The sequence below is a fragment of the Mirounga leonina genome, unplaced genomic scaffold (genome assembly GCF_011800145.1).
Source record: "Mirounga leonina isolate KUSES-001 unplaced genomic scaffold, KU_Mleo_1.0 Mir_94, whole genome shotgun sequence".
Lineage (NCBI taxonomy): Eukaryota > Metazoa > Chordata > Mammalia > Carnivora > Phocidae > Mirounga > Mirounga leonina.
The window spans coordinates 1,717,892-1,731,531 of record NW_023270855.1 but is presented as its reverse complement, the minus strand read 5'-3'; the positions used below and the strand labels follow the sequence as shown (position 1 = coordinate 1,731,531).

The following is a 13,640-nucleotide window of genomic DNA, read 5'->3' as shown; positions in this document are numbered from 1 at the left end:
GCCCTTCTCCTTGTGCTTTCATCTCTTCACAGCGTTGGTTTCTTTGGCAGGCCAGCTGTGTGGCCCGTGGGGAAGGCAGCTACCTTGGAGGGCGGGGAGGCACCTCCAAAGGAGCAGAGGTGAGAAACAAGGAGAGCTTTTGGCTTGTCCAGAAGCCCTCACAGGGGTTAGGAGCTAGGAAAACCGAAGCCATGGGCCCCCGCCGCAGACCCCTCACCGGAGATTCCAGACGCTGCTCTCACAGGGCAGATGGCCAAGTTGGGACCTGGGCACCCTGAGGTCTCGTGGAAACCGTGTCATCATTCTAGACTCGCCTCACTGACCTGTGCCTTTCAGAAGCCAGGGGAACTGGCCTGATGTTAACACCTGTATTCACAGGCCTGCCTTTTCAATAACACAAGCCCCATCTCTTCCCTGCTGGTAAAGGTAAAATGTGCCTTACTAGCTCCACTACCCTAAGGCTTCCTGTGGACGTCACAGCTTCTGTGGGTCTCTTGGTGTGCAGGGAAAGTAGATGCTGCTGCTGCAGGCCAGCCTCTGATGCGGGCTGCCCTCCTCCATGTGGGGGCCTAGCGGGTGGAGGCAGAGCCAGAGACCAGGGCCAGGACCTCGGCCAGGACTATGTGTCCTTCTTCATTGAGCAAAGTCTCTGGTTCGCTGTCTCTTCCGTCCACCCCACCCTGGGGGCCTCACCCCACCCTGATGACTCCCTCCCTCCAGCCAGAGATGAAGCTTCCCCTCCTCACTCCTGGCAGCCAGAGCAAAGGCCACATCTGCTGAACCTCCCAGGGACGGGTCACACCTTTGAACACAGGGCGCTCATAGACATGAGGTCTTCCGTAAATGTCTGGTGCCGTTTGCTGTGGTTACTGTAGATGTCTCTGCCCAGCCTCCATGTTCCCACTGTACCCCACTCTCAAATGCTTGGGAAGGCTCTCTACAGATGCTTCCCGGGGCCCCCGTGTTTGCACATCCACATGCAGTAAAGAGCTCAGCCACTTGGCGAGTGCGACCTGCCCCGCGTGAGAGCGGCTGATGGGCCGCTCCCAGCACTTGCCTCCGGTGTGAGCAGCTCCCGGCACAAGCCTGGAGGGAAGGTGCCGGCTGTGTGTGCTCGCCGCAGGTTCTTTACCCTATGAGGAAGGGCTTCTCTTTTTGTTCTACCAGCTTCCGAGCCTCCCGCTTCCTGCCCACGTTTCCCAAAGAGCTGTGACATTTGTGAAAGCACTGGATGTGGAGTCTGGACCCCGAATCACCGCGGGGCCGAGCTCCATCCAGTCTGCCTGAGGGTCCCTTTCCTCTGCTAGAAAATGGGGCACTGGAACCCTAATTCACAGAGTCGTGAGGATCAGATGGACTAAACCCTGGGAAAGGGGCTTTGTAAATTATCAACTGCCACTCAAGTATCGGGCATTGTTATTCCCACTTTGTGAACCCTTACTCTCTCTTCCCTTACTTCAGGCTGTATGTTACCAGCGCTTTTTTTCTATAAGAAAATGAATACTAAGTAGGACTGGTTCCCTAATAAAAGGCAAGTGGGGTGTTCATTTCTTTCTATTCTAACATTAACAGGATTATCAGCCTTCTGGATACTTCCCAGCGATCTCTTTTGCACATAATAGTAGCGTGGAAAATAGAAAGATTATGTATGAGACAAAGAGAGACTGGGATTATTTAACCATTCAACAGAGAATTACTAAGTGCTTATTTTTTTTTTTTTTTTTTTTTTTTTTTTTTTGAGAGAGAATGAGAAACAGAGAGCATGAGAGGGAGGAGGGTCAGAGGGAGAAGCAGACTCCCGAGCAGGGAGCCCCGATGCGGGACTCGATCCAGGGACTCCAGGATCATGACCTGAGCCGAAGGCAGTCACTTAACCAACTGAGCCACCCAGGCGCCCACTAAGTGCTTATTTTTCATCAAATACAGTGCTAGATGTTTAAGACTACCTAAGACTTGTTTTAATCAGGTATGGTGAGACACACAGACACAGAAATTACTGTCATGAAATAAGAATTAATTATATGCACAGAGCCCTAGAAACAGAAGATGTGGCTCCAGGGTCATCAGGAGGCAGAGAGAGTGAGGGGGAAACGTGGAACCAGGTGAGGCAGGGCAAGCAGGTGTAAGATTGACTAGTTTGAATAATTTCAGCATGCTCTGGGGCTCGGGGCTGTCCCTCCTTATCCGGTACCTGGCTCTGGGCTGCTTAGGGCAGGGGGTTAGTGCCCTGGAGTGCGAGCGCCATAGAGGAGGGGTGCTGGGGCTCTGGAGTGGTCAGTTACATATGGAAGCCTAGCTCACAGGTAAGTTCTTTCCCATCTCTAGAAATTGGTGAACGCTGGGAGGGGCAGTCTCTCTAGGGTCAGATGTTAAAGCGTCAAAATAGAGAAAATAAAAAATAATAAAAAATAAAATAATAGTACATAGAGGTAAACAAAACTCAAAGTACGTGGGATCAAGATCTGTGGCGCAGGGTTCTTTAAAAAGATACAAGGGAAAGAAGAATCTGAGTTGCATGTGCAAACTGTTGCTCAGGAGGCTCCGTCTACATGGTGGGAAAGGAAATGTATCACATCCACTGTAGCCGGAGTCCTGGAGTTAAATCTCTTTGATGTGTGGCCATTATGGAAATACTGCCTATAATTCATTTCAACAGGCATTAATCAAGCACCTACCCTCTGCCAGGTCTGTGCACAGAGCCCTGAGGCAAGTGCAGATGAGTAAAATGGGATCCTTGCTCGCCAGGACAGCCTGGTGAATATGGGGTACATGCGCACTGAACTTCCTCCTTAGTTCGTGTCCATAGCAGACATCACTAATCATGCACAGCACTCTCTTCTGCCCAGTCCAGCCAGACTCGCCTTAGAATCCTCCACTGCACAGTACAGTGGGGGGGAGGGGGCACTCATTGAAGCTTTTGTCTGTCACCCTGGCTCCAGGGATCCTCAGGGCATGGGGGAGGGATGGTGCTGGAGGAGAGAAAGAAGGGAAAGTCTCATCAACTCACGTGTGACAAAGACAAGCAGTGCTTTGGGGGAAGGGAAAAATCACACCTGCGTCCAGGGGATCACAGCTGACTTCATGGAAGTGATAGGATTGGTGCCTGGTCTTAAAGGGCTTTGCTCCTGGCCTGGCGCAGGAATGAGGGCTCTGCCGCAGAGGGGCTGGCTGTTCCCGGAGAGGCGCGAGGCAGGAGGTATGGGTGTGCTCTGAGGAACAGTGAGCAGGGGGGTATCAGTGGGGCTATAGGAATGTTTCTCTCGAGGCAGAGGGACGTGTTGGAGCCTTTAATGGAGGCCCCGAATCCTGGGCTGGAATGTGCAGACCGAGTTCTGGAAAGTGGGGGACGTCTGGCCACTGCAGGATCAGAGCAGCTTCCAGAAGCAGAGCAGGGCAGTGCAGAGCCAGTTAGAGCTGGGAGAGCTTGCGGTGGGCAGGGAGGCTAGTCAGGAGGCCGTGGCTGGTGAAACCCAGAAGGGGCCTCCCCCTCCCCCGCGCAAGCGACCGATTCAGGAGGCTGTGCCTCTGGAAATCCAGAAGGAATCGGGGATTAGCTAGCTGTAGGGACAGAATTAAAGTCAAAGACAACAGTGCTGTTCGGGCCTGAATGATTTGGAAAGACGATGGGGCTATGGAGCACCATGTGGAAGCCAGGAGGAGAGCCGGTCTGCAAGCAGTTTTAGGAGCCACGGGACAATCGGAAATCTTTCGGACCAGGAGCTGGCAAGATGGATCTGCAGCTCTGGAAAGAGCCAGGAGCCAGAGACTGTGTAGCTAGGAGACATCTACACTCGGAGGAGAGCCAGAGAATGGGAGCCACGGACAGGAACAAGGGCGAGCTGGGGGAGTGCCCGGGGCCTCCTGCATGTAATCTGTAGAAAGGATAGGCAGATACTGTAATGCTTAATAACAGGAGCTAACTCCCAAATAAGCGGACTGAGCAGAAATCCAGAAATAGACTAGATTCGAGTGAAAATGGGAACTGTCGCATATGACAAGGATGACCTCACAATTCAGTGAAGTAATGAAGGACTTTTTCAGGACTTTTGTTAAGACAATTAAGACCCATCTGCATTTTGCAACTCAATAGAAGTGATGGTTGCACAATATTGTCAGTGTCCTTCAGGCCACTGAGCTGGATGCTTCGAAGCGATGCATATAGTTTATATATAAGCGATGCATGTACATGTTACCACAAAAAAAAGAAATGAAACCATACAAGAACTCACAATGTATGACTGACGACACCCTTTAGAACCCTGAAGTGGAGAAAGCCTTTATAACCAAGAATCAAAATTCAGAAGCCGGGGCACCTGGGTGGCTCAGTCGTTGGTCGTCTGCCTTCGGCTCGGGTCATGATCTCAGGGTCCTGGGATCGAGTCCCGCATCGGGCTCCCCGCTCGGCGGGAAGCCTGCTTCTCCTTCTCCCACTCCCCCTGCTTGTGTTCCCTCTCTCTCTGTGCCTCTCTCTGTCAAATAAATAAATATTAAAAAAAAAAATCAGAAGCCATAAAAAGAAAGGATTTATTATTTGGCTATTTAAAAATAAGAATCGCCTGCACAGCTAAACACAACATAAATGAAGTTAAAGGACAAAAGACCAACTAATATAGAAGAAGCTCTTAAATATCAAGACAAAATGCAAGACAGAAAAAAATAAGCAAAGACATGAATTCTCAGTTCACCACAAAAGAAATACAGCTGGTTCTTGAAGAATGAGATGTTCAAACTATGCTTTCTCCCCTATCTTATGGGTAAAAACCCAAACGCCAGTCGACACGCTTTGTTGGTAAGGCTGAGAGAGACGGCCTTCTCCCATACCTGGGTGATCAAGTCAAGACCAGATATCCCACGTGGAGGGGAATTTGGCAGAAACTACCTAAGTGAGAGGGGCACATACCTTTCAACCAAGCAATCGGCATCTAGACATTACCCCGAGGGCACCCCTTCACCAAGGTGAATTAGAACACCCCCAGGCTATTTATTATAGCCAGCTGTTTAATAAACAAGAGATTGGCTAGCACACAATTTTCAACGAGAGACTGCTTGCAGAAACTTCCATTCACTCACGCAAAGGGATACCACGCATTGCAACGTATTTTTGCAAAAAAGAAATGCTTCGAGAGAAAACCAGAAAATAATTAAAATGGTTAACTATAGGGAGCAAGAGAGGAGAGGTAGAGTAGGTAGGCATAGAAGTAAGACTTCAGGGGTGCCTGGGTGGCTCAGTCGTTAGGTGTCTGCCTTCGGCTCAGGTCATGATCCCAGGGTCCTGGGATCGAGCCCCACATTGGGCTCCCTGCTTGGGCGGGAAGCCTGCTTCTCCCTCTCCCACTCCCCCTGCTTGTGTTCCCTCTCTCGCTGTGTCTCTCTCTGTCAAATAAATAAATAAAATCTTAAAAAAAAAAAAAAGAAGACTTCATTGGATGAATCTTTTTATAAATTTCTAACTGTTGTACCAGGTCAATGTGTATCTATTCAGAAAAGAAAACTGAAAACCAAAACTTATAGCTGGAAACAAATTTATTTTGAAATTAATAAATCCAATTATATATCAAATTAGTAACATAAGCACACAGAGGAAATAATTATGACATATTTGCAATAACTTGAACTTCAAACACAAGACTCTGGCATATCATTACTGAACTATATTCTAGGGATAGGGGGCAGGGAGAACTGGGAATTATTGTGGAATGTGTGTATCAGGCCGCTCTAGCTGCCGTGACAAAGCACCATAGATGGGGCAGCTTGTACAACAGACATTTATTTTCTCGAACATCTGGAGGCTGGAAGCCCAAGATTGAGGTTTCGGCAGGGCTGGTTTCTTCCGAGTCCTCTCTCCTTGGCTTGCAGATGGCTACCTTCTGTGTCCTCACGTGGTCTTTCCCCTGTGCACATGCCCTTGATATCCCTGTGTCCTAATCTCCTCCGCCTATAAGGACAGCAGTGGGATAGGGTTAAGACCCACCAGAATGGCCTCATTTTAATTAAATCACTTCTTTGAGGGCCCTATCTCCAAATGCAGTCCCATTCTGAGCTACAGGGTCTCGGACTTCAACGTAAGAATTTGGGGGTGGTTGGGGACACAATTCAGACCATAACAAGGAGTATGGAGTTTCAGTTCGGGAAAGTTCTGGACGTGGATGGTGGTGGTTAACAGCACAGCACCGTGAATGTACTCAATGCTGAAAAGTAGTTGAGATGGTAAATTTGGTGTTATGTATATTTTACCACAATAGAAAAATAAAAATAAATTTAAGGAGGGAAAAAAACCCTCAGGGGTCGAGGGAGCAGAGGGTGCCATTGAGAAGGTGACAGCTGGTGGGCACCGGGCACCATGTGACGGTCAGAGAGGTGGCAGGGCGGGGGCGGGGCGCATGGCGGGCAGCAGGATAGTAGGAAACTGGAGCTTGCCCTCTGCCCAACGACCTGAATTTGAGGTGCGGGCAGCCTGTCAGTTCTAGGCAGTAAATCCTTACCCTTTCTATCTGTGAAATGAGTGTTGCCATCATTATTCCCGTGACATCTCCCCCCCCCCACACACACACACCGCAGAGGTGGCAGGAAGAGTTTGGGCAGACACCCTGGCTGCGTGGCCCCTCTTCTCTGGGAGCTCTTTCTTTTTTGTGATTTTCAAACAGTCGCGTGAGCTGCTTGCAGCCTGAATAAGGAAGCTGCAGCCGCCAGCACACTGTTTCTATAGTGACTGATGTCCTTCAGAAAGGGAAAACGTGGAGAGACCCTAAGAAAAGAACAAGGGGAAATGAACAGCACAGAAATGCAACAGATTATAAAATCCAGGAGGAATACGCTGTGACCTAGTTTTAACACAGCTTCGTTGAGACTTCTGGCAAACACACTTGACTATTTTATCTCATTGTGTGTTTGTCAGATTGTCATCACTGAAAGCTGTAAAGTGAGGTGACAGGATGCAACACTGTACCTGGTGAAAGGCAAAAAAAAAAAAACCCAGAAAACCCAAACAAACAAACAAACAAAAAGAAATACAACCGTGAGGATTAAGGAGCTGGGAAAACCCCCAGAAAATTCTGAGTCCTGTCAATTTCACTCCCGGCCACTTGGTAGAAAATCAGGCCTGGTGAGACTCTGTGCACCTGTCCTTTCTTCCTTGGAAACAGCCACAAGGAAAGCATCCTGGCTGCGTGGACAGGCTTTGCAACGTTTACATCCTGGCTTACCACTTCCCGGCTGTGTGGTCTTGGGCAAGCTCCTTAACCAGTCTGTGCTTCGACTTCCGAAGCTGTAAAACGGGAAGAGAATTCCCACGAGGGACAGTGGTTGGAAAGAGAGGATTCCATGGGATGATACATTCAGGTCCTCAGTCAAGAGTGGCGGGTAACTGCGGCGGGGAAACACCACTGAGCTTGCGTAGCAGACGGCCTCCCGGTAACTGAAGGTCTCTCATCTCCCGTCCCTTCCAGTTGGCCACGGACAGAGCGAAGGAGACAGGATGGTAGTGTCTGACTTCCAAGTTTTCATCAGGGACGTGTTACAGCATGTGGATACCATGCAGAAAAACTACCCAGGGCTTCCTGTCTTCCTTCTGGGCCACTCCATGGTAAGTAGACCACCGAAGACCCTGCCCAAATCAAGCCCGGTCCCAGCCTCACTGTGGGTAGGAGGCGTGAGAACCCCGTGATGAAGGAGAGGGGCTCCCCACCCCATCTGCTCTCTGCCTTGCTGACACACCCCCCACTGCGTGCCCTGCACTTGGAGCTCCCGGGCACTTTAGTGCTCGAGACAAGCCAGGTTCAGCGTCCTGGAGACAGCCCCAGAGGGGGCTTCCCGTCGGGGCCCAAGGCACCAGGAGGCTGCCTGCCTGTCCTTCCTGAGGACCTCCGGTGCAGGGCCTCTTAGGAAACCAATCTTTTTTTTTTAAGTTCTGTTAGCCCCTCGGTGCCATTTCATAGTGAGGCTCCCAAGGGCACTTCTCCCCGCAGAGCCATTTCTCAGAGTGGGGATGGCTTTCAGTCAGCGAGAAGCCCAGGGAAAGTGCCCAAACCCTGGGTGCTTGCTCCCGCTTGTACAGTACAAATGGGAACTGGGGGTACAGTCTCTCCCAGGGAAACAATTCCTTAAAAGTCATTCAAAATCTTTTCCACCTTTTAAATGTATACGATACCCTAAGAATCAACCAAGTGTAATCTTTAAATCCTCGACCTGCAAATTGGTGGCACATCTACCCCCGGACAGCCTGACAGGTTGGCTGGCAGAGAATTTTGAACTGATGAAATGTGAAGGTGGGGTGCAGCGGGGGACTTTTCACTCTGGGGCAGGGCTTCCGCCCCCTTTATCGCAGCCTGTCTTGCTTCCTGTGTTTCTCTTACCTGCCCGGCCTCTGTAAGCCTTTGTGATTTCAACACCGGCTTCCAACGACCCTCAGCTTCAGGCCCCCAATCAAGGCCTCATGCTTCTAGCACCATCCATGCTCACTAAGTATTTTTCTTGGAACCGAAATTTCTGGGACATTGACCGAACCAGGGGGGAAAAAAAAAAAAAAAGTAGAGTGATCTCTTCTTATAATCCGATTACAAAAACAAAAATCTCATATTAAGGCTGACGGAATGGATGCATTGGGGGTCTGCCAGCTTTTGGCTTGAAATGAAGTAGGAATGTGTTGTTTAACTTGCAGCCCACAAGCAGGAACCTTATTTATATCTCTCTGAAATGTTTGCTCTTGGAAAACCCAGAGAAAAAAAAAAACATGTGTAATAAAATAATTGCAGATCCAGTTTATCCAACATTCCATGGTGTCTATTCCAAGGTAGACCTCCCCAGGGCTCCGGGCCAGGCCTGCAGCTCGGAGGAGTGCGTTGATGGTGCCTATTAGAAATACGTGTGCTGGCGGAAGCCGGCACCCAGCAACCCTGGCCTGTTTTTGCTTTGCAGGGAGGTGCCATCGCTATCCTCACGGCCGTGGAGAGGCCAAGCCACTTCTCCGGCATGGTCCTCATTTCGCCTTTGGTTCTTGCCAGTCCTGAGTCTGCAACAACTTTCAAGGTAAACGGACTTCCGGTTCTGGGCGAGTCCTGCAGTGCCTGGGACCTGGGGTGTCCACCAGGACATCCTTTTATAGCTAGAGTCTGGGGGAAAGGGTCAAAGTCCGTTTTTGGACTTTCATGCATTACTGTGTGAAGGTTTGGACAAATATCAAACATTGTTGCCACTGGGGCTCCATAATTTCTAAAGTCAGGTGTGTTTTGTTCCTTAGAGATGAAAGAAGAATGATTTCCTGTCTGTGCATGTTTTATTGGTGGAGGTTAAACAGGGAAAAGGTGACACGGGTTAGGAATCCAGCAAAATAACCTTTGTTAACAATCTGTGTTCAGGGTTGGGCTGATTTTCATTGAATGTTTGCCAACTTGAACCAAAAGTGCCCAGGGAGTGGAACTGCAGGCAATTTCTAACGGTGACATAGGGGCGAAGTCACGGCAGCTCTGCTCTGCTCTGGCCCAGAGCACTTTTCCCTCTGACTCTAGGGATGCATCCCCTTGTTTTAGCCATCATTTTGTTGTCCCGGTTATACTGGTAGGCAGTGGCATGCGTGTCCATCCTCTTGGCTCTGGGACTTCGAGCTCCTTGGACACGGCAAATGAGCACAGGTATGAACTACAATGAGCCTACTTGTACGTGGATTTCATAGTGCTGTAAATATATTTTCTCTTCCTTATGATTTTCTTTCTCTCTTTTTTTAATGATTTTATTTATTTGACAGAGAGAGAGCGCACGCACAAGCAAGGGGGAGGGGCAGAGGGAGAGGGAGAAGCAGGCTCCCCGCCGAGCAGGGAGTCTGATGCAGGGCTGGATCCCAGGACCCTGGGATCGTGACCTGAGCCGAAGGCAGACGCTTAACTGACTGAGCCACCCAAGGCGCCCCTCCTTATGATTCTCTTAATAACTATTTCTTTAGTTTATTTTATCGTAAGAATATAATGTATGATGCGTACAACAAACAAAATATGTGTTAACCAACTGTTTATATTCTCAGTAAGGTTTCCAGTCAACAGTAGGCTATTAGTAGTTGGGTTTGGCGGGGGAGTCAACGTTATATATGGTTTTCAACTGGGCGGGGGTTCGGCACCCCTAGCCCTCGAATTGTTCAAGGGTCAGCTATACTACCCAGGAGCAGAACAGGTGCTTTCTCTCTGAGAAAGGAGATGAAAGCATGGCATCACAGGACTGCTTGTTGTGAACGTGGGTTGTGAATGTTATGGACCCATCCTTTAGGGGCATGGGGTTTAAGAGAGTGCATAACTGAATGAGAGTGGAGAATTCCAACCCCATGGATCCCCAGGGAAAGGTTAATCTTATGCCAATGCCAGGTGGGGCTGCTGTCTGAGCCAGTTGTCAGGACTCTCAAAGGACTCAAAGGGTGAGGTGGGGGTCATGGGGCCATGGGGAACTGGGTAGCCATCAGCCCACGGCTTACCCCCCTTTCCCTGGCCTCACCGTCACACGACGGCAGGACATTTAAATAATTGCCTTAGCTCTGATGCTTCCAGTATTCTCCTGAGGACCCAAATAGGGGAGCATAGGACAGGGAATGAAACCTTATAAAAATGTCTTCGAAGTGTTTCCTCCAGCCCACGCCAGAGATGGGTGGGCAGGTCCTGTGTAGAGGCTTTCCTTTAGATAGAGAGATGTCACCAATTTGAAATGGAGACAGGCTGAGCAAGAGAGAAACCCGGAAGTACCTGATAGTTTAACCAGAGAACAATGATTTACTTAATTTGCAGAAGCATAGAGATACTAGCTTCTTTGAATTTTACCCCATTTGAAGGCAAATCACCACTGACTTGTTGAAATCAACTATCATTAGTAAATTTCAGGGCTGTGTGGGAGGACAGATGATGAAACCAGAACCATAGGTAATGCACAGACGGGCTACTTCATAGTCATTGACATGTGCAAGAGGATGCGTGACCTCCTGGACGGCTCCCATCATGACTGTGATTATATAGCATGAGGCCAAATCACTCAAATCGAGGGTTCTTTTCCAAGTAGAACAAGCAAGACCAGGGTCACAGCGGAGAGGGGAATTCTCATGGCACCCATGTGCTCTGATTCAGGAAGATTTACTCAGTTCAGTGAGCACCAAGCATGTGCCCAGCTTTCCTGTGTGTTATCGCCCTCGGGAGAGGCTGTGCCCTTGTTTTGTGAATGGGAACACTGAGGCTTGCTCAGGACGAGTGACTCGCGAGGATCACACAACTTGAGTGATTGATCTGAATCCAGGGCTGTCTGCTCTCCATCTAGGATGTTTCCCCACAGAAGATAGGTATTTTCTGCCATGGGCATTCTCCGTTAGAGACCAGCCAGCGACCGTGGGGCTTTCCAGATAAAATGCACAAGGGGGTCATGGCAGCAGGGCCCAGAGCTGGGCCACAAGGCTCCGCCTCAGAGTCGCTAGCAGAAGTGGAACTTGCAGGCGAGGCTGCCAGCGTGACCTCCCGGAGCCCTGTGCTAATAGATCACCTTGTCAAATCAGGAACCAGCCATCCCTGGGGGTGCGGGTCTCCTCTTGTTAACCAAGACAGATTGGATTTCCTGTTGCCCCCAGACCTGAGGACACATCCTCCCCACCATGAAATCTGTTGCTGCCCCTGGGTCTTGGGCGATTTTGACTGACAGAGTCTCTGATTCATTTGCCTCCCCGCCCCCGGCTGACTTGATTACCCTGCGCACATCTAGTCTCGCGTGACAGCCTTCCTGAAAGTGTCTCATAGAACCTTGTGTAAAATTTAAACATCATTAGAATAGTACATTCGCAGAGTTCAAACTCTGAAAGATGAAGAGGGGATAGACAGCAGGCAGTCTCTCTGCCCAGTGGAGGCGGGGCCCGAGTCTCCATCCACTGGGACGCATGGGCGCGCTCCATTTGTTCCTGTGTTTTACACAAACGAGAGTACCCTCTCTGTGCTTTCCGCTGACCTTGTTTTTTTGGCTGGCTTGTTCGTTTTTGTGGATTTGGCTTTAATTTGGCTGTTTTACTCTTGTGGCTCCTTCAGGATTATCAGGAATAGTTCATCCCATCAGGATTAACAGGAATAGTTCAGGATAGGTCCTGGATTAGGTGAGGTCTCCGTGACAGACCTCCGAGATGGACGGCTTCCCAGAGACCAACCCCACCTGAGAGAGTGGAGATGGAGGAGGGGGCCTTCCCGGGGCCAAGCGACAGAGCACAAAGCCGAGTCCTGGCCTCGTGCCTCCTCTCCCGGAGCTCAGCCCGTGGACTGTACCAACGATTTGTTTCATGGCAACAAACTCCTGCTGGAGAGATTCCCCAAATCATCAAAGTGGGCAGCAATGAGGCACCCGAGTCTTTGAGTATAGACAGGCACGTGGAAGGGGACAGCCCCCACCCCCTGGAATGTGGGAACACTGATCCCCCTGCCAGACCGCACCGCCCCACACACACCCTGCCAGACCTGCACACATCTGGTCTTACCTCCATGCTCTTTTTTCAACAAGCTGGGGTATATTTAGCCTGGAGAACAGACAAGGAGGACAGAGGCTTCTGGCCCCCAAAACACTGTCTGTGTAATTAGAATGTGATTGCACAAGGGAAGGGACAGCAGGAGAGATTTGGAAACAGTATCCAGTGTATCAGAACAAGCCTCAGCTGCTTATGAGGCCATTTCCTGGGGATTATCTCCATGTCCCACACCCTGCAGGCAGCAGGGCTAGAGTCATTCCCGGGGAACAGAGGAGAAACCCTTGGCTGCCCAGCTAGTAGGATGTGTGAGTTAGACTTGGGTGTCCTCACTTGGCCTTGCCCTGGGCTAGCCTGCAGGACTGGGGACAGGTTGCAGAGCCACTCACTTTTCCAGGAGGGGGTGATGAGGAACACCCGAATTCCCCCTGGGCAGTGCCTGGGGTCAGGGCAGGGGCTCAGCCTGCCAGGAGGGTAATCTTCTAAATGATCTTCTTTGCTCCTTGCCTGGAGGTTGTCCCCTGGGATCCAGGGTCAGGGATGCAGGAGCCCGCCCAGCACTTCCAGATGCTTCCACTCCCCATCAACCTGGCCCTCGGTGCATGACCCTCCCCATCTCAGTTCCTTTCCACCACCACCCAGTAAGGAGAGAAAGTCATTCCCAATTCACAGAAGAGAACATGAGGCCAGTTGTCTTGCTCAAGGTCAGCGTGTGCCCCAGCCCTGGCCGGCGAGCAAGGCAGGATGCTCCCTTTCACCCCAAAGCATGCCTGCCGTCAGCTTTGCTTGACTTGAGCGCATTCTCATGTTTGTAGTCACTGGGCTCCAGAAGGCCCTGGGGACAATCTGGGGGCTGGGGGCGGAGGGGAAACAGGAGGCAGCAGGGGAAATTGCCACTCTTTCACACTTGCTGTAAAGTTAGAATTGGGGACCAGGACTTAAACTACTGTCCTGAACTGGCCCGTGAATCTGGCAGCTGTGATGTGCCTGGGGCCGGGGTGGGGGGAGGTGTTACCTCTGTCCTGCAGGTGCCTGCCCCGTCGGAGCTGGGGGGTTCAGACTTCTAGACGCTTGGCATTCAAGGAACGAGTCGTCTCTCCAACACATCTTTGGGGAGCCCCTGCGATGCGTCAGGCACGGGGCAGACAGCAGGGAGCGCCGGCTGCCTCCTCCCCAGCTCTGC

The 13,640-nt window shown here is 50.5% G+C and overlaps 1 protein-coding gene across 1 annotated transcript in view; it reads left to right on the top strand.

The window, feature by feature from the left end:
* Positions 1–13,640, top strand: part of MGLL (monoglyceride lipase) — a 113,841-nt gene that overhangs the window by 73,511 nt on the left and 26,690 nt on the right. The window contains exons 4-5 of the mRNA XM_034998285.1: positions 7,446–7,582; positions 8,914–9,024. Coding sequence (XP_034854176.1) covers positions 7,446–7,582; positions 8,914–9,024 — 248 coding nt within the window. The remainder of the gene's footprint in view (positions 1–7,445; positions 7,583–8,913; positions 9,025–13,640) is intronic.